The sequence below is a fragment of the Sceloporus occidentalis genome, unplaced genomic scaffold (assembly GCF_023333645.1).
Source record: "Sceloporus occidentalis isolate IW3139 unplaced genomic scaffold, rSceOcc1.0.p SCAF_1, whole genome shotgun sequence".
In the NCBI taxonomy this organism is placed as follows: domain Eukaryota; kingdom Metazoa; phylum Chordata; class Lepidosauria; order Squamata; family Phrynosomatidae; genus Sceloporus; species Sceloporus occidentalis.
In genome coordinates this window covers 207160918-207186072 of record NW_028316981.1, presented here as the reverse complement: position 1 = coordinate 207186072, position 25155 = coordinate 207160918, and the positions used below count along the sequence as shown (strand labels likewise).

The window sequence follows — 25155 nt, the reverse complement described above, 5'->3', positions numbered from 1 at the left end:
AAACACTTCCAAAGAGGAGTGTGGTGTGTGTGTGTGGGGGGGGGGGATGACACCATGAGTCCCAGCAGTGGGTGACACCAACCCTAGAGGCACCAGTGGCTGGGATCTGAGCTGCAGGTGATCCAAGGAGGAAGAAAGGCTTGAAGAAGGGGGGAGAGTTTAGGTTAGTGTGTGTGTGTGTGATTGTGCTTGTGTGTGATGCTGCTGTGCCTCCTCCATCCAGGGGCTGCTCCAGGAACTGCACCTCTTGCAAACTGCAAAAAAGAGGGGAAGGGCTGGGAGGAGGAGGACCCCTGGGGAGGGAAGGAGGGAGCCTTTAAGGGGAAAAGGAGGAGGAGAGGAGGGCTTGGCCAGGGGCTGGCTGGGGATTGGGCCGAGCAGGAGGAGCAGGGGGCAACACACAAACCACGTTGGGCGCTTTAAAGAAGAGGAGGGAGCCCTGGGGGCCCAGGGCAGGAGAGGCGACCCAGGAGGCAGAGGATGGGGATGGTGGCTGCAGGAACAGCAGCAGCAGCTCTTGGCTCCTTTGCCCGCCTCCTCTGCTCCTTCTCCTTCTGCCTCCACTTTCTTCTCCTGGAAGGGGCCAAGCTCAGCCCGGACGCCCACAGCTGCCAACTCCAGAGGAAAGTAAGTAGCAGCAGCAAGGAAGGAAGCAAGCAAGGAAGGAAGGAAGGAGTGAGTGAGTTCTTGGGATCTGCAAGACTTGGAGTTTCTCCCTCTTGGGGGGATCGGGGGGGGGCGTCCTCCATTTCCAGGACCCCGCCCCCCTCTTCTTTTATTTCTTGTGTTTTGCAGCCCGCCTTTCTCTCCAAAAGGAACCCGAGGCGGCTCACACATTAAAACAACTTTCTGTCCCAGAGTGAATTCTTTAAACAGAGCTTGGGATCAGGCTTGGCGTCCTCCTTTTCAGCCTCCTCTCCGGGAGGAGTTTCCCAACGTCCTCCCTTCGGAGCAGGGCGTCCTCCTTGTTCTCCCCGGACGCCTCCTCCCCTTTTTAGAGCATGGCGAGGAAGATGCAGGGTGACTAGGCGTCCTCCATTTCTGCCTCCCCTCCCAAAGGTCCTCCCTTTAGAGCATGGCTAGGAAGAACATTCAGGGTGGCTAGTCGTCCTCTTTTCCCCGGACGTGTCCTCCATTTCAGCCTTTTCTTGCCCCCCAGGCCCTCCCTATAGAGCATGGCTAAGCAGAACATCCAGGGTGACCACATGTCCTCCTTTTTCCAGGGCATGTCCTCCATTCCCATCTTCTGTCCCAAAGGTTTTCCTTCCCTTCAGAGCATGGCTAAGGAGGAGCACATTCAGGGTGGCCACAGGTCCTCCATGTTTCCAGGACATGTCTTCCATTTCCACCTTCTGTCTGGGAGGAATCCTCAAATGTCCTCCATTTGGAGTAGGGCTAAGGAGGACATTTGGGGGTGACTAGACATGCTTCTTTTCCAGGACGCGTCCTCGATTTCAGCCTTCTGTCAGGAGGACTTCCAAAAGGTCTTTCCCTTTGGAGCAAGGCTAAGGAGCGCATTCAGGGTGACCAGAGGTCCTCCTTTTCCAGGGCCTGTCCTCCCTTTTTGCGCCTTCTGCCCAGGAGGAATGTCTTCCATTTGGAGTGGGACTAAGAAGCATGGATTTGACATTTCTCTTGAGTGTTGCGCTTTTATGTGGGCAGGTCCTCCATTGGTCTTGGATGTCCTCCCTTTTTGTGGGGCCTTGGCCTCCTTTGCAGTGAGGTCAGGACCCCTGGGCTAGGTGCTTTTTTGCCCCTCAGAGTTGGGCCCTTTTTTGGCAGCACTTCTAGGAAAGTTAGTGGTGGTGGTTGTTGTTGTTGTTAAGCTTTGTCAAAAGACCTGGTGGAGGTGAGATGGCAACTGAGGCTCCCTCAGACTGAGAGCCTGAACAGACAGGCCAAAATAAAGCTGCTTTGGGTCACTTTGGAGGCATGCTGTTTGAATGCTGCATGCGTCCTAAGAGGCCGGAAGCCACACCAAAGTCATGCTTCAGTCCTAAGGACTGCATTTCTGGGCCTAGTTGCGGAGGGCCTTCCAGCCCTTTCCAACTCATGGAGACCCTGGCCAGGTTTGTTAAGCGATTTGTTCTTCTTAAGATTTGTCCTTAGGCTGAGAGTGTGTGACTTGCCCAAGGATACCTAGTGGGTTTCCACGGCCGAGAAGGGACTCGAACTCAGGTCTCCAGAGTCGTAGTCCAGCGCTCAAACCACAACACCACCTGGCTCTTCTGTTAGACTACAAATGCTACCAGAGTGTCACTGGTTCCCAGTGCAATGTTGTTGTTGTGTGCCTTCCAAGGCGTTTCTGACTTATGGCGACACTATCACAGGGTTTTCTTGCCAAGTTTCTTCAGAGGGGGTTGGCCATGGCCATTCTGTCAGGTTGAGAGAGTGTGACTGGCCCAAGAACATCCAGTGGGTTTCTGTGGCTGAGCATGGACTCGGACTCAGTTCTCCCGAGTGCTCAAAACCAACATTCCACGCTTGCTTTCTGTAAGACGACAAATGCTGTGAGTCATTGCTTCCCAGGACACTGTTGTGTGTGTTCAAGTCATTTCTGACGTAGAGTGACCCCCAAGGTGGACTTACCATAGTGTTTTCTTGGCCAGATTTGTTCAGAGGGGGTTTGCCATGGCCATCTTCTGAGGCCGAGAGAGTGTGACTTGTAATCATAAAGCTTCCTGGTTGCTGACTGCTAACTAAACTTGCTTGGCCCTCTCTAGGTTGTGATCCCTAGACCCAGTAGGGGTGTTTGGGGTCCAGCCCAGCTTTCCTTGCTCCCATGTCCTTGGGACCCAGCTCTATGGGACTCCATTAGGACCAGGGCTACATTCACACTGCCCTGGCTCAATGGTAGGGAATTCTAGGAACTGTAGTTTTGTGAGACACTTGGCCTTCTCTGTCAGAGAGCTCTGGTGCCATAATAAACTGCAGTTCCCAGGATTCCCTAGCACTGAGCCAGGGCAGTTAAAGCAGCCTCAGACTGGATTATTTCTGCAGTGTCTTTGGGACCTTGGACTCAAAAGTCCTATAAGATCCCTTGGCATACTGATTTTTCAGAGTGAGGCTTTATCTGCACAGCAGAAACAATCCAGTTTGACACTGCTTTAACTGCCATGGAATCTATGCTGTGCTATGGAATCCTGGGATTTGTCATTTGTTGTGGCACCGCATCCGCACTGGTTTGCTCTGGTGCCGTGACAAACTACTCTTCCCAGAATTCCATAGCCTTGAGTCATGGCAGTTAAAGTCATGTCAACCCAGATTGTTTCGACAGTGCAGAGGCAGCCTCTGAAAGTGCGTGGAGCAAGAACTTAAAAGTGCATTCCTCTAAATGAAGTTGAGACTATCCACCTGAGGAAGAGGCTTCCTCCTTCAAGGGAAGCACTTATTAGTCTCTCCTTAGTAGGAAACACCTTTCTGGTGGTGTTACATTAGGCCTTACATCTTCTAAGGAGAGAGGGGAGGCGGGGTGTAAATTAGCCCTTGATGGGAATTAGAGTGCCTTTAATGAGATCCAGCAGGGAAAGGAGATAAGGTTCAATGGAGGTGCCAGCCTGCTGTTTGTTTTGGTGGAGGGCCTTTGCAGCTTTGTTTACTTTTAACACTTCTCACTCCTTTGCTAGCCTTCCCTCCACCATCATCACTACCACCCCCAGCATCCTGCCAGGAGGGGGGAGAGGGGCAGGGGATTTTTGCTTTCCAAATGCACCTCATCAGGGCTTCATTTGTTCTGTTTGTTCTGTCTCCTGTTCCTATTAGGGGAGGCATTTGCTCTTGCACGCCTTAAAAATGGCAAGATTTAACTGGGCTAAAGCCTTCCTTCCTTCCTCCCCCTCCATCCTTTCTTTTCTTCAACCCTTAGATGTCTCCCAGCAGGCTACTGAGAAATCTTATCTGGCAGAAATCATACCCTGTCTGTTTCAAGTCAGGTTGTCAAAACATCTTGGGCTAAATCCAATTGTTAGGTCCGGCTAAAGGAGGCCGGTGGAACTGATGATCCTCACAGAAGTGTTGACTCAGTTTCCATTGATTAAAAGAATCTACTCCAGTTGGGACATGCTGTTGGATTTAGTTTTCCACTGATAGTTTTCTTTACAATGGATTGGAAGGTCCAGGCGGCTCTGTGGATGATCTCTCTAATCTGATATCCTGGAATTTCTCATCATGCCCTAAAAATGTTGGGATGCACTGGTGAAATTCTTCTGAAATGAACAACGTGCCCCTGGCCCTGACCCAATGGATGGTTACCTGGTACTATTCCATTGCACCTATCCATTGGGGCTTATTCTCAAGTGAACATCTAGAGTTGCACTTTAATGTAGTGAGTAAAGTACCGCAGAACATAATGGAGCTTCTTCTGAGTAGTGGGCATAAGAAGAAGCTACCTTGAAGATGTTTTTGTGTGCCATTTATTCGGAAGCTACCTTGAAGATGTCTTTGTGTGCCATTTATTCGGAAGCTTATCACATGTTTTGTCATGTAGTTGTTGTGTGCCTTTAAGTACTTTCTGATTTATGCCCCTCTTCTCCATCCCTTTAAGGCAAACCTAGTTTTCTTGGCAAGAGGTTTTATTCAGAGGAGACTCAAATAACATAAAAAATCCATCAAACTGATATTTTTACTGGCCAACCAAAATGCACAAAATACATGTTGTGAGCTTTTGAAGCTCCACTTCATCAGGCAAGGTGTTAAAAACCATACAGGAGAAAAAAGTTGAAGATGTTAGTCATAGGCCTCAATTTTGCTGTTCCTATTCTCAGTTCAGATGGTATGGATGGATATTATTTGTAGGCTTCACCTCCTCCTCCTGGCCATGTGGCTGCTGGGAGATTCTCAAAGTCAAATTCAGAGGAGATTTACTATTGCCACCCTCTGAGGCTGAGAGAGTGTGACTTGCCCATGGTCATCCAGTGGGTTTATATGATCAAGCCGAGATTCAAAACGTGGTCTCCAGGGTCCTAGTGAAACCACTACCCCATGCTGGTTGTCATTGCATTTGTCATGTAAGGAGTGCAGAAGTGTACCAGCCTTTTCCTGAAGATCTTTGAATAAGATCTGCCAATGGAAGTATTTTAATGTCATAACCTTGCTTACACTTACTTGGAAATCTGTGCCTTTGAAATGGTTATGCCATCCCCCCCATGCTAATTAGATTTAAAAGAATGGCTACCAGTCCTTGCACATGCCTCAAGCGCATTAATTTGGTTCCTGTTGGTGAGAGTTTAGCCACCAGACTGTGTGAAAGAGTGTAAAACATCTGAGAAGAGTAGACAAGTATCTAGCCAGTGTAAGAGAAAATCCAGAAAATTTCTCTTTAAATTGTTTTTTTGCCAGTCTGGTTTGAATATTACTTTCCTTGGAAGGAAGTCTGTGCCGATTCATTGCTATGTCATGGATTATGGTATCGGTCAGTCAAAGTGGCCTGAGATACTGTTCTAAGTCAACTTTGACTGATGCCCCAGTCCACTCAACACTACTTAAAGTAATGGTCTATGGATCAGTGCCAGGCTGTGAGCTATTAGCTGTTGGTCCATGGAGAAGTTGCAGAAAATAATAATAATAATAATAATAATAATAATAATAATAATTTATTTTCTGCCTCTCTACACAATGCAATCAGGGCGGCTTACAAGGTTAAAATATAGAAAGAAACAGTTATAGTAAAATGGGCACAACCGTGGTGCTGGTTCCTGGCACATTGGAGGAAAAAACCCTACACCAGTAGATAATGTAAGAGTCACTGCACTAAAATATTGTTATATGGCCTGATACAGACAGGCCAAAATAAAGCTGCTTCGAGTCACTTTGCAAGTATGCTGTTTAAATGATATATGCGTCCTAAGAATCCAGAAGCTGCACCAAAGCCATGCTCCAGTCCTAAGCTTTGATGCAGCTTCCAGACTCTTAGGACTCAGGCATTATTGAAACACCATACCTCCAAAGTGACCTGAAGCAGCTTTATTTTGGCCTGTCTGTATAGGGCCATATTTATTCTTTTTTGGGTAGCTTATCTGAAAACACAATTGATAAAGGCTACATCTGCACTTTAGAACTAATCCAGTTTGACACTGCTTTAACTGCCATGGCTCAATGCTATGGAAGCCTGGGAATTGTTTGTTGTGGCACCTGAGCTCTCTGACAGAGAAGGTTAAATATCTCTCAAAACTACAATTCCCAGAATTCCATAGCATTGAGCCATGGCAGTTAAAGTGGTCTCAAACTGGATTATTTATGCAATGTGGATGCAGCCAATGCGAACTTCTTTAACAAAAGGCACTATAAAAACTGGGCTGCCTTGGCAGACGTTAGCTATAACTAATAGATATATCTTTTGCGTATGTATTCAAAAGCGAATCCCACTGAGTTCAATGTGACTCACTCCTAGGAAAGTATACCCAAGATTGTGGCTGTGTTCCCAGTGGAACTCAAGCTGGCCAATGGAACTTAAGCTAGACACAAGTTCTGTACCATTTTGTTTTATGGTAGTTATGGGCCACTAAGTCTTGTTTAATTGTATCAGTTGCATCCAGTGTACTCTATTGATTCTAAGCATGCAGAAAATGCTGATAGGTAGCAGTGGTGCTATCTGAAATAATGGATATTTCAGACCGATATTTTAGGCAACACTGTCCTGATGCTTTCGGTTGGTTGATGTCTCTGTGTGTATGTATGTATGTATTTGTAAAATCTGATTTGAAACTGTTCAGGTCTTTAAAGTACGTAGAAGGATATTGCACCACCTTTGAGACTAACTGAGCGAAAGTAGACATACCGGGTTAACCATGCTGTCCATGTAGCGAAGTAGAATAACAGCTAAACTCCAGTGATACCTTTTTGGGTCAACCAAAATGCACAAAATACATGTTGCAAGCTTTCAAATCTTCCTTGGCTTCTTCGTCAGGCAAAGATGTTAAAAATCATACAGGAGCATCTCTCTTTGTCTTGCTAATGAAACTTATTTTTTGTTTTCATTTCCCGGAGTACCCACATGGCCAGAAGGAGTGTTTCCCTCCAGTACCACATGAACTGAGAACAGTTACATCCTGGAAAAATGCAGGCTTGTGACTGACATCACCATAATTTTTTTCTCCTCCTGCATGATTTTTAACAGTTTTGCCTGATGAAGAAATCAGTGGAGCTTCGAAAACTTGCAACATATATTTTTGTGCATTTTGGTTGGCCCAAAAAAGGTGTCACTGTTCTGTGGAATTTGAATGTTATTGAGAGAAAAAAGGTTGGAGCAGGGCTTTAAAAAACATATTGGATCGGATCATTTATTGTGGCACCAGAGCTTCTGACAGAGAAGGCTAAATGTCTCACAAAACTACAGTTCTCAGAATGCCCTAGCACTGAGCCAAGGCACTTAAAGCAGTCTCAAATAGGATTATTTCTGCAGTGTGTTTTGTACCTCTGTGCCAGCACCTGAAAAGGCGTCTGATTCCATTTGCAAGAAGGCAGAACACTTCTTCCAAGACTGATCTCCTACTCCAATTTAAGCCCCAATTTCTACCCTAAATCCCTTCAGTGATTTATGACTTTCATAGCTTTCTTGTAATTTGATGGAAAGGAAAAGGAAATCAGTTCATCATCAGTATTCTGGTGACAATGCATGCATATATCTGTATGAGCTCTCCCAGTGGTGTCATGTAGATGTTGAATATCATGTGAAAGGGTAGGGAACCTTGCAGAAACACACATCCATGCCCAAGGATATACATCAAAATAAGTCCAGCAGAAGCAACAGAGAATACTCTTGTTCTGCTGAGGGACTAACATGGTCAAACCTCATTGTGTCCACAAGCTAAACAGAAAAGGATCTAGAATAGGGATGGGCAGTGTAGTCCAGCCAACTCCCATGATCCCTGCTATCAACTGTGTCTAATGGGATTTGTAATCTAACAGCTTCAGAAAAGCACAAATGTACCCCTGACTCAGACCATCACTGTTATCTAGAAATCCTGTAGTTGCCAATCCACACAAAATGCTCTAGTACTTTCCTCAAGAATGGTATATGGATGCTAGTTGATAAAATCAATAGCATCTAGAGACGTTTTCCCTGGCTAGGACCTTACCATGTCTTATTTCAAAAGATATGGCAACCCTAAGGCAACCCTCTCATGGGTTTTTCTTGGCAAGTTTGTTCAGAGGGGGTTTGCTGTTGCTGCCATCTGAGGCTAAGAGAGTGTGACTTGCCTAGGGTCACCCAGTGGGTTTCATGGCTGAGCAAGGATTCAAACCCTGTTCTCCAGAGTCATAGTCTAAGGTTCAAACCACTATATCATGCTTGCTCTCATCAAAAGTTGTGAGACAACACTAAATGCATTATGAGAGTTTTAAACTCTGCCATCCTGGTTACCATACTTTCTTTTATTCCTTTCACTTCACTAGCCAGGATGAAAATGGGCCAAGGGAAACCCCTCCACATAGTTACTTATAGAGGAAAAACTGAAATGTATCCAGTAGGGAGTGTACACATTAATTCGTTTTTCTTTTATAAATGTATTAAGGATCCCCACTGTACTTTGAACTCAAAGCTGTTCAGGCCTTAATTGTTATTTTGCTTGGATAAAATTCCTTTTGAATTAAAAATACTGAGTATCTTAAACAGAATAAATTGGTCTTCTAAAGTTTCATATAAAACCTGGGGTGGATTCAACGCCAGTGTCTGGTACAGATTCTTATGGTTGCCTGAAGATGCTTTTAGGCTGGATGTGGAGCTGCTATGGACCCATGGATCTGGAGTATTTCATGAAACATAAGGAGTGCCATGTAGACTGGGCTCTAAGGTGCAGCACTTTATGTGCTCCTCATCTCTGTATGGAGCAAGTGGATAAAAAATTGGTCTATGACACAGGAGTTTCCAATCTGACTCTTAGTTTTGCTGTGATGGGAATAGAATTCAGAGGCATAGCCCTGTAAGTCTAGACTATCAGTATGCAAACGGGTTTTGTAGCACCTTTGAGACTAACTGCAAAAGAAGTTGTAGCTTAAGCTTTCGTAGAGGTACGGAAACCAAGTCTATGAACTTTATCACACAGGCCCTGGAACGATCGGCAGCGGCGGCGGCGTTCTCGCTGTGCAGTAAACAGCATTCTTTGCCACCTCCCATCCCCATAACGTTCCCTTTTAGAACCTGACAGGCCTGTTCCAGGGCCTGCGCGATAAAGTTCTTTGAAAACTTATGCTACAACTTCTTTCATACAGTTAATATCAAAGGTGCTACATGATTCCTTTGCACTTTGCTCTGAGCTCACTGTGTAGTCCAGTGATCCCCAAACTGTGCCCTTTAAAAGATTTTGGACTTCAGCTCCCAGAAGCCTCAGCCATCATGGCCAATAGTCTGGGATTCTGGGAGCTGAAGTCCAAAATTCCTTAAAGAGCACAGTTTGGGGACCACTAAGCCTTGTTCTGCCCATCTATAATAGGGAGATAACTAACTAACAGGAAAGTCTAAATACCCTAAAGAAACGAGATCCCATCTCATCTTGGATGCTAAACAGATGAGATGATCCCATCTCATTTTGGACGCTAAACCCTTGGATGGTAGACCACCAATGACTACTAAGTGCTGTAGGCTATATTTCAGAGGAGAGAACTGGCAGAACCACCTTTGAGTATTCCTTGCCTAAGAAAATCCTATGCAGTTCATGAGGTCACCATAATTGATAGGCACATACACAAGGCACATACACAAATGACTTACAGGGATGTTGAAAAGAACATTGAGATAATTTATGCTAAAAACTTAGCAATTTTTAGAATTAGGCTCTTGTCCCATATTAACTCAGAATGTTGTTTGGGCGTGTGAACCCTTTGCAAACTGCACAAAATTTTGGATGCAGTTGCCGTTGGACAAAAACCTGATACTTATTTCGGCTTTAAGTGTTGTAATCTGACCTCTGGACTTCACTTTGCCAGATGGAGTCATGTTTTAATATAGAAGCCAGACCTTCAAGAATGGGTATTCATGATCAGAAGAAAAATGATTTGATACCAGGTTCAGATTGTCCCATCCTTATAAATGGATTTAAAAATGCCTTTAATTAGATTATGGCCCATTATTATTATTATTATTATTATTATTATTATTATTTCTCTCCTTGCTGCACTGAAATGTACAGTTTCATTCTGTACGTTTTGTCCTTTGAAATTCCTTTATATGGTGACAAGTCAGTTTTTGACAGGTTTTGGTTTAGTGCTGGGGCTTTATTGGTAGTCATGAGATTTATACACCTCCTGATCAGAAAGAAATGGGAGTTAGGAGTGCTTAATTTTGGTTGGGCCAGTGGCCAGGATCCATGGGGGACAGCTTGTGGGGAGAGCTTGCCTTCCTGTCAACCTGCAAATGTGGCTTTGAAACTCCCATTTCATTTCCCATAGAGCCAAGGCCCTGAATGATAGCCAGAAGGTTTTAAAAAAAGTGTTAATGAGGGCTCATTATCTCCTGATTACTCGGCCATTAAAATGTGTGGCCACCTGTTGCTTTTCTTAGTGTTAATCTGATTCCTGCAAGTTGCCCTGAAAATGGACAAAGAGCAGCTCCTTAACTGGCTGGGTCAGTCACTTTGCATAGCAATGTTACCTGGTTCCCTGAGAAACTTAAGTGTTAATGCAGTCTGTGTTTGCTCATTATTTACTGTATTCCATTTTTGTCTTGACCTTTCTCTTCTTCTTTTTGTTTTTTGGCTGATATCAACCATGGAAGGTTATTTAGGTTGGTTTTTTTTCTTCTCTCTTACATTTACAGAGGAAGAGAGAGAGTCTGTCATTTTCTTGATGATCAAGGCTGCTGCCAGACTGCAGAATTAATGCAGTTTGACACCACATTACCTGGCCCATCCTATGGAATCCTGGGATTTTTTAGTCTGATGTGGCGCCAGAGCTCGCACAATGACAAAAACCAGAATTCTGAAGCACTGAGCCATGTGCAAATCTACAGCGCTATATAAATAAAGACTAATAATAATAATAATAATAATAATCGTAGGTAAAGTGGTGCCAGGCCGTATATTTCTGCAGTGTATATGCAGTCATAATGATATTTGAACTCAGGTGTACCCTAAAGGCCCCAGATCCTTTCTGACCTCAGAAACTAAGCAGGGTCAGCTGTGGTTATTACTTGGATGGGAGATCACCAGTGTTGGAGGATGTATTTTAGAGCAGTGTTTCCTAGACTTTGCTCCTCCAGGTGTTTGGGACTTCAATTCCCAGAGGCACTGGCTAGTTTAGCTAACAATGAGTTCTGGGAGCTGAAGTCCAAAACATCTGGAAGATCAAAGTTTGGGAAACACTGTTTTAGAGGAAGAAACTGGTAAAAGCACCTCTTGAGTATTCCTTGCCTAAGAAAACCCCTATAAAATTAATGGGGTTGCCATAGGTCTGAATGGACCTGCCAGGGAGCCTGAAGAGACACACACTAACTCCTCCATCTAATCTTTACTGCACTTTGCCTCTTCTTTCTCATTCTTTACTACAGTACTTTCCCCTTGCCTTCTACAGTACTGTGTCATCACACGTTATTATAAAATAAAATAATTACTATAAAATTAGTCAACTATCTTGATATGCAGATGTTGTACTCTTTTTCCTGCCTGTGCTAGTTATGTATGTTTCCCATTCCCATATCATGCAGATGTATTTATATCCTGCTTTCAGGTACAGAGACTCAATGTGGCTTTATTCACTTTCTAAGTTAAATGGCTACAATGGGTGTTGTGGTGTGATGGCCATAAAATGTACAGTTAAAATTAATTTGCAAAGTCATTTGTTACTGAGAGGGTAAAAAAATGCCATGTTCAGAGGAATTGTTCAGAAGAGGTTTGCCATTGACACCCCCTGAGGTTGAGAGCATGTGACTTGCCCAAGGTCACCCAGTGGGTTTCATCCCTGAGTGGGAATTGAACCCTGGTCTCCAGAGTCACAATCCAATGCTCAAACCACTTCCTGGGTGGGCTACAAAACTGTATCTTTAATGGCCATTTTGGCTAGCAGCAGTTCAAGCATATCTCAGTTAAACCAGAGTGCAGATAAGCCTGTCACCAAAATGGACATCATAGGAAGAATTGAGCCTTTTGAAAGAGATGTCATTCCTGGGTGTGTCTTGGAAGAAGGCTTCAAGTGCTTTTTGAGAAGTGCAGGCCTAGCATGTTTATATCTGACTAAATGAATTTTGGTTCTTGGAGCAGTGTAGTTTTTCTTGTTCCCAATGGTTTAATATCATGTGAAAAGAGTATGCAATGGATATTCATGCTGTTCTGAAAAACAATGTTGTGGGAAGTGATAGTGAGGCAGTGACTTGTTAAAGTGTGTGTGTATGTGTTTGCTCTAATATGATCCACTAAACAGTTTTGAAATATTTTTTAAAATGGAAAGCAGTGGCAGATTGCAAGGTGCATTATGTTCCCATATGTAGAGGCCTAGATTCAGACAACTGGAGAGAACTGGTTAGTGTTTCTTAATTATTTCTGTCAACCTGCAATACAAAATATGCCGATTAACAAAAGAAATAGGAAGTATTTCTTTCTGGAATGGAATGTTACTTCCTGTTTTGGCCCTATAAATACCACCTTTTCCTTTGCTGGGGTCAGGAGTGAAGGCTGTCTGTGGCTGTGAACTCATTGGCAAACTTTCAAAATAGCCCAAGTGAAGTTGGTGTCTATTTTTAATGTTTTAAAAATAAAACTTATTAGAGAGGCAAGCAAAATATCTCTTCCCCTGTAGGAATGAACACCTCTATGCTGCCAAAGGCCATATGACAGTCCACTCAGACTCTCTGAGTGAAGCCAGCTTGTGATAAAAGGGAGCTGCTTGTAGCTTGTTCTGTTCACTTTTGTGTGAGTTGCTCATAAATCCCATTGAACTGTGTCGAAATTCATTCCTCCAGGCAGAGAGTACCTGTGTTGAGTATGGAAATCTATGGCCTCTTTTGTACATGAGCCTTCTAGGAGTGCATCTACAAATCCCAAGTGCAACTCATTCAATAGTTTGCCGTACAAATGTGTGTGCATGTGCCTTCAAGTCGCCTGTTGACTTACTGTGACCACATGAAGTTCATAGAGTTTTCTTAGGCAAGGAATACTCAGTGGTATACATCTGTCAAATCTAATTTCTTGCTTTGTAATTAGGAAGCATTACTTACAGGTTGAAACAATGGAAAAGCTTGCATTTATTTTTCATTTTATTGTAGTTGTGAATTTTTAATTGTATTCTTGGAGATTTATGTGTTGGGTTTCTTTGTCATACCTTTAGTTACTGAAGAGCCTGGGTAATGAGTTGAGAAGACGCATACGGTGCTAGTGAAGCTTTGCATGTGAAATTCTCCAAACGCAGCTTGATGTATCTGAGCCACATGTACGTGCACTTCTCTTTGGTGGGACAGATGGCGTGAAGAGGAAGAAACAGTTCTCTTCTTGTTCACAAATCTTTCCTAACTTGTTAAGAGCCTAAAAATAGCTCTACTGGATTGGGCCAAAGCTTACCTGACCCAGTTTTTTTCCTCTCCAGTGGCCAGTTTGGATGCCTTTGGGAAGCCTACAGGCCAGACATGAGGGCAGTAACACCTTCTGGCTCATGTTCCTCAGAAATTGGCCAAGGCATATGGATATAGGAGGTAGTTGACAGTCATCCTGGCTAGTAGCCCTAATGGTTGCTTAGAAGTGATTGTTACAAACTGAAGGCAACTGGTCAAGTGTCCATTCACAATTCTGTAATGACTTTATTTATTAACTGCAATGTATACCCTACATGTCTGTGGATTACTATATTACAAAAGTGGCTAGCAAAAACAGAGATGAGAACTTTTTTCCCCAGCAGGCCTTTGGGGAATGGGCATGTATAATATCCTGGATTTTTATTTGTTTTTAAGGGTGTTTGTTTTAACTGGCTTTGATATTTTTGTAATGTGGATCAGACACAGCAATGTTAATTTAATTACTTTTTAGCTTTTGTATGCTGTGAATATCTTACTATGGCCCCGTACAGACAGGCCAAAATAAAGCTGCTTTGAGTCACTTTGGAGTTATGCTGTTTAAATAATGTATGTGTCCTAAGAGTCCTGAAGCTGTGCCAAAGCTGCACTCCAGTCCTTAGGACTGAAGCATGACTTTGGCACGTCTTCTGGACTCTTAGGACTCATGCATCATTTAAACAGCATGCCTCCAAAGTGACCTGAAGCAGCTTTATTTTGGCCTGTCTGCATGGGACCTATGTTTATTTTTAGCTGCAGTATTTTAAGCTGCCTTGAGTCCCAAACTAGGAAAAAGGTAGGATATAAATGTGATGGGTGATGATGACAACATTTTAAAATATCTAATCAATGACATTGTAGATTGTGCAAGCAGGTGAACATGTCAAATTAAGAATCTGTTTGAACCAAAAACATGTTAGCTGTGTGTTTAAAAGCAAATGAAGAGGAAGCTTGGGGAAATGCCACTCTGATCCACAGTGGAGTTAGTGGAAGCCTGGGACCAACTATGTGAATAAAATTGCACTTTTAATGTGATGACATGAAAATCTTAGCAGCAATGTATCTGCTTACATTGGTTTGTAAAGAAGGAACTAACAACAAGTGCAATTTTTTTCTTCTTGCCTTAGTCATTTTGGAGTCATTTTGCACATCAGGATGTAATCTAGTAATTTAAAAAAAAACCTGTATGTATTTGTGTGTGTGTGTGGGGGGGGAGGCAGCATTGTATAGTGGTTTGAGGGTTGGGACTATGGCTCTAGAGACCAGGGTTCCAATCCCGGTTTGGCCATGGAAATGCACTGAGTGATCTTGGGCAAACCACACTTTCTCAGAGGATGGCAATGGCAAACCCCCTCTGAAGAAACTTGCCAAGAAAACCCTGTGAGAGGCTCTCCAGAAGTTAGAATGCACATGACAACTACAAATAGCTGAAAACTTGTGAATCCGCATCATTATTCTTGGTTACTTGGAGGGTGTATTGCTCCAGTGATAATCCTTAAAACAGAAGGATATCAATCATAATTTGCACTTCTTAACATTAGATTAATACTACCAGTAGTGCACCATGACAAGGCTAAAGATTTTAAAATCAACAACCCAAACTTGGTTGTGTGTACAACATGCTGCAGAGACTGCTTTGGTTGTGTTTCTCATTCTGTAGGGCCCTGGCTCTTAGCTGTTTTTTAAAGGGTGACAAATTTGTATTGAGGCGTAGCAGGGAAACCAATAGCAATGCCAGTATGGGAAGGGATCAACTGAAGGGCCAAACGTGTTTTTGTAGGGATGTGTTCTCAGCTCCACAGGTTAGATTTCAGAAATGGAAAATCTGTATATAACATTTCACATCACTGTAGAATTAAAAGTTATAGCCATGTTAATCTGTGGAATCAGTATGTAAAGAGATCTTGTAGCACCCTTGAGACGAACTGAAAACTTCATTCTTTCAGTTAGTCTCAAATGTGCTAGAAGATCTCTCTCCATACTGATTCCACATCACTGTTCCCATCCTAAACTTTTTTCCCTTGATTTTATTAATTCACCTATAGAAGTAATTGATTTTGATAGGCAACTTTCTAGTCACAATATTTAGGGTTAAAGTCTTATTTTAATTACCAGTTTATGGTTCACTGACATTTTGTATATGAAAATTGCCTCTTGTTGAAGTGAGCATAATGTCCACTTTAACCATAGGACCACTAATGCATATAACCCCAAAGAGGAATTGCATTGCCAAAAAGAGAGAGGGGACAAAAGAAGAAGCAGGTTAGGCTGAACACTGGCTAAGAGATGAAATCTTAGAAATAACTGCTAGAACTGAAATTGAAACACGAAACATGTCACTATGATAGAGAAGATAGAGGCCAGGTGAATTATATGCCTGTTCAGTCTGCTCTCCATGTGCTAATGGTGGATGGTCAATTTCAAGGCTGTTGCTTTCCCTTCTGTAGCTTCATGTTCGTTAAACTGGATTTGGACTGGACATTTCTTCAAATGGAGGATACCGTAAAACAGAGAATATGTCTTTCATTGTATACGACACATGGCTAGGGCTCTTAGATTGTTTGTCTCCTCACCAATGTGAACAGTGTTGCCAATGTGGTGACTTTCACACGAAAACGGGGACTTTTCAGAGCCTTTGGTGTGATTTTGGTGATTGGTTTTAATGGTAATTTTGAGAGTTGAAATAAGTATTTGGTGAGATATGGGGGGATTTGGTGAGTTTTGGCCAAACGTTTGGGGAATTATCTTTGAGGCTTGTTGGCAACACTGAATGTGAATAGTAGCTGAGGAAGGACAGCTACCAAAGTCTTTGATGGCATTTGTGTTTCAGGAAAAGGAAGTATTATAAGAAGCTCCATGTGATCTGTCTCTGTTGACATCTGGATACAGCCTCTCTAAACTGACTGCTCCCCATTGCTAGTTTTCAGCAGAATCTGGAAAAAAATGTTTTATAACAGCTCTCAGAATCCACTAGCCCAGTGATGGCGAACCTATGGCACGTGTGCCAGAGGTGGCACTCAGAGCCCTCTCTGTGGGCACACATGCTGTCGCCCTAGCACAGAGTTTGTCAGAGTCTCTTACTAGAAAGCCAGAGGGACATGGCACTTTGCAATAAATAAGTGGGGGCTGGGTTGCAGTTTGGGCACTTGGTCCATAAAAGGTTCACCATCACTGCACTAGCCAGCTTATTGTCCAGTTGGCCCTCTGAAGCTTATCCCTTGCTGATGCTTGTTTCTTCTCTATATTTTGTTCATTAAAACTGACTGTACCAAGTTGTACTTATTTTAAAAACGTAAAAATGTTTCCTGGAGGATTTACTCTCTTAGTGGATCCTGCATATTACAGGAGAGGGGTGAGTCAAACACATCTACCCACTTATTGCATGTCTGTTGGTGCAGTAGGAAACCAGGAAAATGGGAGCGTGCTGGCATTTTATAGCCACAGATAGGCTTGAGTGCCAATCTCTCACTATACTTAGCTATAGCACTATGATTCCACTTGTTACAGTGGATGGAACTATGGCTTCATCCCATGAAATCCTGGGATTTATAATTGTTAGCCAGAGAACTCAACAGATTGTAAACCCTAAGATTCTGTAGGATGCAGTCATGGCAGTTAAAGTAGTATCAAAGAGTGTGAGTGAATGAAGGGAAGAAAGAATGAATGGGATGGAAGGGTATGGGAAAGGATGCAGGAGAAGAGATGGGATTTTAAGGAGAGTATAAAGGGGTTTGTTATGCCTTTCAATACTGTGAGTGTTGGGTTTTGTGTACAGTTATACTTGTTTGTTTAATATGGTTTTTTTTTAAAAAAAGTAGTATCAAAGTGTTATGACTGTGTAGTGTAAGTGCATCATAAAGTCTAGGTGAAGCTACTTTCCACTGAAATAAGCAACCAGAGACCTGGGCAATGGCTGAAAACCCAAATACTTTAAAAGCCTGCTTTGGCATCTTTCCCAAAGTTTCTGGGGCAGTGTGCAAACCAAAAAAGCAGGGAGGCCTCTGCAGATGTTTTGAGGCTACTACTGTTAGTTCATCAGCATAGTAAAGTGGTTTCAGCATTGGCTAGAGGCCAGGGTTCAAATCTCTGTTTGGCCATGGAAACCCATTGGGTAACCTTGAGCAATTCACTCTGCTTCAACCTCAGAGGAAGGCAAGGGCAAACCCCCTCTGAACATATTAGGTTTGCCATAACTTGGAAAAGAGTTGAAGGCACATAGTAACAACAGCAACTATCAATGAATCAAAACTCTTCCTCAAGCTCTTTTCTTCCAGATATGTTGGACTATGGGAGTTATCCTTACATATCTGGAGGGCAACAGTTTGAGAAAGGCTGACTTACCATAATTAAGTAGATACAGAAATTTAAGGATGTGTGTTCAACTTGCATGACCACATCTCCCTTTCAGATAATACAGGGTTTAGAACAAGCGACTATGAGGACTAATACCCTACAAGCACCAGATACCATCTGATCTTGGAAGCTAAACAGGGTCAGATCCAGCTAGTACTTGGATGGGAGACCATTGACAAATTTCAAGTGCCACAGGATATATTTCAGAGGAAGGCAAAACCACCTCTGAGTATTCCTTCCTTAAGAAAACTCTATGAAATTCATGGGTTGACAGGCAACTTGAAGGAGTGAGGAAGGATAGTATTCTGGGATGAAAACTGGCCTCGTGCAAAACACCCACCAAAATTTAGTTTTAAATGTGCAGTCTTGGAAGACTTGACAGCTGCCACCAATGCCCTGCCTGGGATATTCATACAGATTGCAGGGCTTTGTCTCATTTTAGGTCTTTCAGTACTTTAGATCTGAAAACAGAGAGGGAGGTTAAATGAAATTCTGAACAGACCAGGGGGCAGTACCTTCTTTCTTTCTGAGAGGTCTTTTTGATAGACTTGGCTCCTTATGTGTGCTCTTTGTCACTTAAAGATCAGGCTTGTTTAAAACAAAGGAGTGTTGACCTTCCAACCTTCTCCATGCCTGTGGCAGATTTCAGGACTCTTTGTTTGCTTTTAAGCGGGAAGGTGACACTTCTCGCCTTTCTCTGGATTTTCGGTTATCTTCATTCATGTTATCACCACATAAAAGAGGGGTCTCTCCCCCTTCCCCAAATTGCTTTGCCTTTATCTAAGGCTGTGGGCAGGCCTCCAACTCTGTAAGAGATTTTTAGAGTAATAAAAATAGTTCATGTTGTTTTAGTATTGCATTTTCTTTCTTATGTGGAGATGCTGTGGACTTGGGCATTTTACAAAGGCACTTACAGAAAGTTGTTTTATATGTTACATGTCTTCTTCTCTTATGCTTTAAAATCTTTATCCTAAATAGTATCTGTTTAAAGAAATACATGTTTTCACTCAGTGGTCCTGTATGCACAAGCCAAATAAAACATCCTTCCCATCCTCTCAGTGGGGAGTTCAAACATCGAATGGTCCAAACCCCGGTTCTGGTGTGAACAGTTTAGCCAATGTCTGGCCAGTTCAGCACCAAACCCACTATATAACCTCTTTATGATGGATTAAAATAACTCCCCTTTTGCTCCAGATCTTCCCAGAAAGTCCAGACCCCTCTGTTGGATTGGATGCTGGGCAGCTGTTTATAATGCGTTCCTCTGGTTTCAGTTGGGATGTGGTTCTTTTTTCATTATCTGCCAAGAAGTAAGTTGAAATTTTGGGTTACCATTAGGGCCAGGGTTAAAGTTAGGGATATGACTAGGAGAGCTGTTTTAATCAGACGAAATTCATTGATTTTATTTCGGATTGGAGCATAATGTAGGGTTTGATTTGGAATACGGCTCTTTTAACAATGTTCATCAAGAAGGAAAGTGAATTTTTTGGGCTGAGGCTAGCTTTATTACAAGACTGTTTTGAACAAGCTCAGCGTACATTTGTATTGGGTTTCAGTGCAGAATATAGACTGGGGGTTTCATTTGCTATATGGTTCCATTTTCATTATCTATAAAGGAGTAAGTTCAAATTATAGGTTACCATTAGGGTTAGGGATAGGGTTATGGTTAGGAGAGCTGTTCTGAGGTCAGGTGCTCAGCAGTGTGATAGCTGGGTGCCTTGTTATGACCTCCAAGCAAGCACCTTGCAGTGGCAATGGCTGCAGTGAGTGTCACCGCAGGACACATGTGCAAACAGCTGCCCTGAACTGCAAAGGAAGTAGCCAGGTAAAAGGAAGATGTTGTGGCAGCTCCCTGGGCCAGACATATTCTGGCACCTGAAGACACCACCAATGTGCGTAGTGCTACATATTCCATTGATTTATACCTGATTTCAATCTGTTTTTTCTCTGGTTTTTATGAATCTGGTAGCCAATGCTTCTGCTTCTATTTACTGTTTTGCTTTATTTACATTCTCTAAAACTTGCATAAAAGGATAGCCCATGATGTTTTGCTATCCAAGGCAAAGGACAAGGTCTCTCCATCCCTCCCCACCCACCCCCCCCCAAAAAAAATTTCCACCTACAGAATTAAGTGGATGAACAGTTGACTCCTGACAGAGTTCTCTACTTTATTTGAGGGTAGCAGAGGTGAAGGGCATGCATCCCTGTCCTCCAATAAAAAGAAAAATGCAGAAGTTTCAGGAACAACATCTGAAGGTTTGCCAAATCCCCCCCCCCCCCGGCGCTTTTCCAGTATCTACTACCTGAGCTTGCCTTTGTTGTGTAGCCACTGAGGGTTGATTTTCCAGTATCTAGGAATGTTTATGCTGACACTCTAAATTTTTTGTAAAACAGGTTTAACACAGTTCAAATCTGTATTTTATAAAACAGGTTTAACACATTATCCCATCTTTCATCCCCAAGATTTACTCTGTTTTCTTGTTGGCTTCAGTCAGCCAACAATGATTGTTGTTAATCCCCTCATTTTTTATCAGTATATATAGTCCTGTTTGTCTTCACTACTATGTTTCTTTTCCTTCAGCAAAGTGAGTTGAACTCCTTCCTGTGGACTATAAAGAGAGACCCTCCATCATACTTTTTTGGTACTATTCATGTCCCATATACTCGAGTCTGGGATCATATTCCTGAGAATTCAAAGAAAGCCTTCCAGCAGAGCCATATTGTCTACTTTGAGCTGGACCTTACGGATCCCTACACTATCTCTGCTCTGACAAGTTGCCAGCTCCTGCCACAAGGTGAGAACCTTCAGGATGTACTTCCAAGGGACCTGTACCGCCGACTCAAGCGCCACTTGGAATATGTCAAGCTCATGATGCCTTCTTGGATGACGCCAGACCAGCGAGGAAAAGGCCTGTATGCTGACTACCTCTTCAATGCTATAGCGGGCAACTGGGAGAGGAAAAGACCAGTGTGGGTCATGCTTATGGTGAATTCTCTGACTGAAGTAGATATCAAGTCACGTGGTGTGCCTGTCTTGGATCTCTATCTTGCCCAGGAAGCTGAACGGCTCCATAAAAAGACTGGGGCTGTAGAAAAAGTAGAAGAACAGTGCCACCCACTGAATGGTCTAAATTTCTCTCAGGTAAGAGACCTGAAACTTCCTTAGTGTGCTTTATATGAAAAATGCAACCCACACTTAGATAATTTTCTGTTGATAATCCACAAATTTTTTCCCTTTGAAGAGGCAGGTACACATATACCACAAAATGTTTTGATCAGCTTACAGAGCTTGGAAAAATTATATTTTGGATGAAAACTGTTACAGTCCTCTAGCCAACATGGCCACCATGGGATTCTGAAGGTTTTGGTCAAAGAGAACACTCCCACCTATCAGATTTTGTGGGTTTATTGTGTGGGATAGTTTGTGGGAAGGACTGAGCAGTCTGATATTACAGAAGAAGCAAATGTGGTCCAGCAGTCTAGTTCATAAAAGTCTATTTCTATTAAGCTCCTCATCAGAGGAAACTTCTAGTTATTGAACAGTGTAGGTTGCTGAATCTTTTCTATGTGTGCAGTATTATTTTTATAACTACACACATACATTAGCTACTTTCAAAACCTTCAGAAAACTGGCTGCATTGATTTCTTCACTGTGGACTCTTCCAGACATATTATTTTTGTGTCACTCTGTTGGTGGCTTTGTTATTGATAATTATTGCCTTTCTTTTTAACATTCTGCTAATCAATAGGCTTTGGAGGCTCATTTTCCCCACTGCTTTTGTTCCTTCTGAGATTTCAAAAAACAAACCAATCAATGACTTCCTCATGCTGCTCAACTACATATGTTTCATACAGGCTCATTGGTTCTTTTATGGGCATGTGCTTCTTACGTTGGGTGTAATGTTAGGTCAAGGGGCATGTGAGGATTCAACTGGAAACAGAAGCAGAATTGGAGGGGAGGTGACAGGTTTGGATATACTAGAGCTGGCATCAAAAGGGCACCACAAGCAGATTTCTTAAATGAATAGAAATATGTCACACTTGAGAACCATGCTAGGTGGGGTTGAAAAGGAAAGGGCTGGAGGAAAATGCCCTAGTGTTCACAAAGGGAAGCAACAAGTAATGTTAAACAGCAAGGTGTGGTGTGGCACAAATCACTCAAAATTTTTGTGGGTTTTAACCCATGTGGACAGGGACATCAATGGGGGGGTGCGGTCAACATGAAGTGACACCCTAAGGGGAGGGGAGACTACTGCTCTGCAAACACCTGCCTTTTGGCAGAAACAGGCAGCGGTATTCATCTGCATCTTTTGAAAAAGCTGAAACTCAGTGGAAGATTCGGTGTGAATGGGGCAAGGCTCAGTGGTAGGAGAAAGGACAGGCCTTAGGTTTAAAAAAGATTTAAAAAATAAAGTTTTAAAGTTTTAAAATTCTATTAAAATTTTCTTTTAAAACATCACATCTTACCAAATTTTCACTTTAACCGCATGAAGTTATGTGCACGTAAATACATTTAGACTGTGTATGATGTAATTTGAAGGTATAATTTTAATTTTTCTAGTTGTTTATGTCACAACTATTGCCACTACATCCAGTTATATCTACAATCATAGAATCATAGAGTTGGAAGAGACCGCAAGGGCCATCCAGTCCAACTCCCTGCCATGCAGGAAATCCAGATCAAAGCATCCCCGACCGATGGCCATCCAGCCTCCGTTTGAAGACCTCCAAGGAGGGAGACTCCACTACACTCCGAGGAAGTGTGTTCCACTGTCGAACAGCCCTTACTGTCAAGAAGTTCCTCCTAATGTTGAGGTGGAATCTCTTTTCCTGCAGCTTGCATCCACTGCTCCGGGTCCTAGTCTCTGGAGCAGCAGAAAACAAGCTTGCTCCCTCCTCAATATGACATCCCTTCAAATATTTAAACAGGGCTATCATAACCTTCTTTTCTCCAGGCTAAACATACCCAGCTCCCTAAGGCTTTCCTCATAGGGTTTGGTTTCCAGACCCTTCACCATTTTAGTCGCCCTCCTTTGGACACGCTCCAGTTTCTCAATGTCCTTTTTGAACTGTGGCGCCCAGAACTGGACACAATATTCCAGGTGGGGCCTGACCAGAGCAGAATATAGTGGCACTATTACTTCCCTTGATCTAGACACTATACTTCTACTGATGCAGCCTAAAATCGCATTGGCCTTGTTAGCTGCCGCATCACACTGTTGACTCATGTTCAACTTGTGGTCTACTTGGACTCCTAGATTCCTTTCACATGTTGTCTCCTTAAGCCAGGTGTCCCCCATCCTATATCTGTGCATTTCATTTTTTCGCCCTAAGTGCAGTACCTTACATTTCTCCCTGTTGAAGTTCATTTTGTTAGCTGTGGCCCAGCTTTCTAATCTATTCAGGTCATTTTGAATTTTGATCCTGTCCTCTGGAGTATTAGCTATTCCTCCTAATTTGGTGTCATCTGCAAATTTGATAAGTATTACCCCAATTTTTTCCTCCAAGTCATTGATAAAGATGTTGAACAGTACTGGGCCCAGGACAGAGCCCTGTGGGACCCCACTGGTCACTTCTCTCCAGGATGAAAAGGTGCCATTGTTGAGCACCCTTTGGGTTCGTCCGGTCAACCAGTTACAAATCCACTTAACAGTTGCCTTGTCTAGCCCACATTTTACAAGCTTGTATGAGTGATGTTAGTACAAAAAACATTACTAAGGATTCTGTACGATTTGGTATGACAGGAGGTCAATGTGGGGATGGCACCATGAGTTACCCCACCAGGTGATGCCAGCCCTAGTGACATGTGGAAGAGCCCTCTGACTAAATCCAGCACATTACACATGACTTGACAGATACATTATTTATCACTTAATAGTTGGCAGCTGCAAACTGCACTTCAGATTTCCAACCTAAACCAGCAATATGATAATGTGGTCAGTAACTTAGATAGTGACATGCCATGGGTTTAGTAGAAAGATAATATATACATTATCTATAATAAAACATTATAGAGTACACTTAAATATAGTTAATAATGCATCACCCTTATTTTTTAAAATATCTCACTTCCATGGAACAGCTAGGTCACCAGTATTGGATGTAGAGGTAAATTGGAATTGGGCTGGAGCAGGGAATAGAAGATACAAGAATTCAACATAAGCAAGCATATTACCTTAACGTTAGGGGATCCTCAAACATTGCAGATCATATGCACAGCTACACATACACACAAAAAGTCAGACTTTAAAGGTGTGTTGAAAAGATAGCATGCTGTGTTGTGATGTATTTTAGATGTCATGGTATTGTCCTGATCAATCATTTTGCCATAATGCCCATTTTGTGTATGGGAAACAGTGCTGTGCCCTAAAATTATTTATTCAACTTGAACACAGAGCAATGTCCGATTTTAAAGAAAGAAAAAACATGACCAGGGTTGTCCTGACCCCTGAAGAGTTGCTGTATGTTCTTGTGTTTTCTCTTACAAGATCTGCTAGCAATAAGGCCTTTTGGACTTGCCTCTTAGAGATAGCAGGCAACACAAAAAACAAGTCACAAACAAGATATGTGCCCTTTTGGCCAGAGAACTAGCAAATGGTGGAGTGGGAGGCAGGGAAATGGAATTTGCAAGTATCCTGCAACTTGCTTACTTGAATGCTGACAAACCTTAATTTATTGTACCCTATTATTTGGTGGAGACAGAACTTAATAATTGTATTTTTGTGGGAGTGTATGTATATGTATTCTTCTCTGTATCTGTTTTTATGACTCTCACAAACACACACATAGTGCCCTAAATCCTATTGCTAGTCTCAACTAGAATACACTGATAGAATCAATAGAATTTACCTACGTTTTGACTCACCATTCAACAACTGATTCAAATGCATCTACTCTAGTTAGAATTAACCAACATAATCCAGGTCAGTATTAACAGCTCACTGATTCAGTATGTGAGAAATACATGTCTCCTTATATCTAACTGCTAGAATCTGTGAGGCTTGACGTTCCTAAATTTGGCTGCCTTATGTCCATTAAAATTGTTACCTAAAATTTCTCTGCTTCCACATAGAGAATCTGATGAAACAGTGATTCTCAAACTTTTTACCTTTGTGACCCCCCTTTACATCTTTGTGCAGACATCACAGCCCCCCCCCCACTCAAAGTAGTATATGAAGAAAATATTTTCTTTGTTTAGTCTGCATATTTTCATTTGCAATTCATGTATATTCATATTTTAACATTTATAAGGAAATAACATTGTTCAAGTTAGAACAGTTTTATTTAAATACATCCAATATTTAACTCAATTTGTTATTTGTTGTTGTGTGCCTTCA

At 42.5% G+C, this 25155-nt stretch overlaps 1 protein-coding gene across 2 annotated transcripts in view; it reads left to right on the top strand.

The window, feature by feature from the left end:
- The first annotated feature begins 389 nt into the window (after nt 1-389).
- Nucleotides 390-25155, top strand: part of LOC149323272 (metalloprotease TIKI1-like) — an 82818-nt gene continuing 58052 nt past the window's right edge. For both annotated transcript variants that reach the window (XM_089510563.1, XM_089510573.1), the window contains exons 1-2: nt 390-627; nt 20400-20960. In XM_089510563.1, coding sequence (XP_089366689.1) covers nt 481-627; nt 20400-20960 — 708 coding nt within the window. In that variant the 5' untranslated portion in view covers nt 390-480. The remainder of the gene's footprint in view (nt 628-20399; nt 20961-25155) is intronic.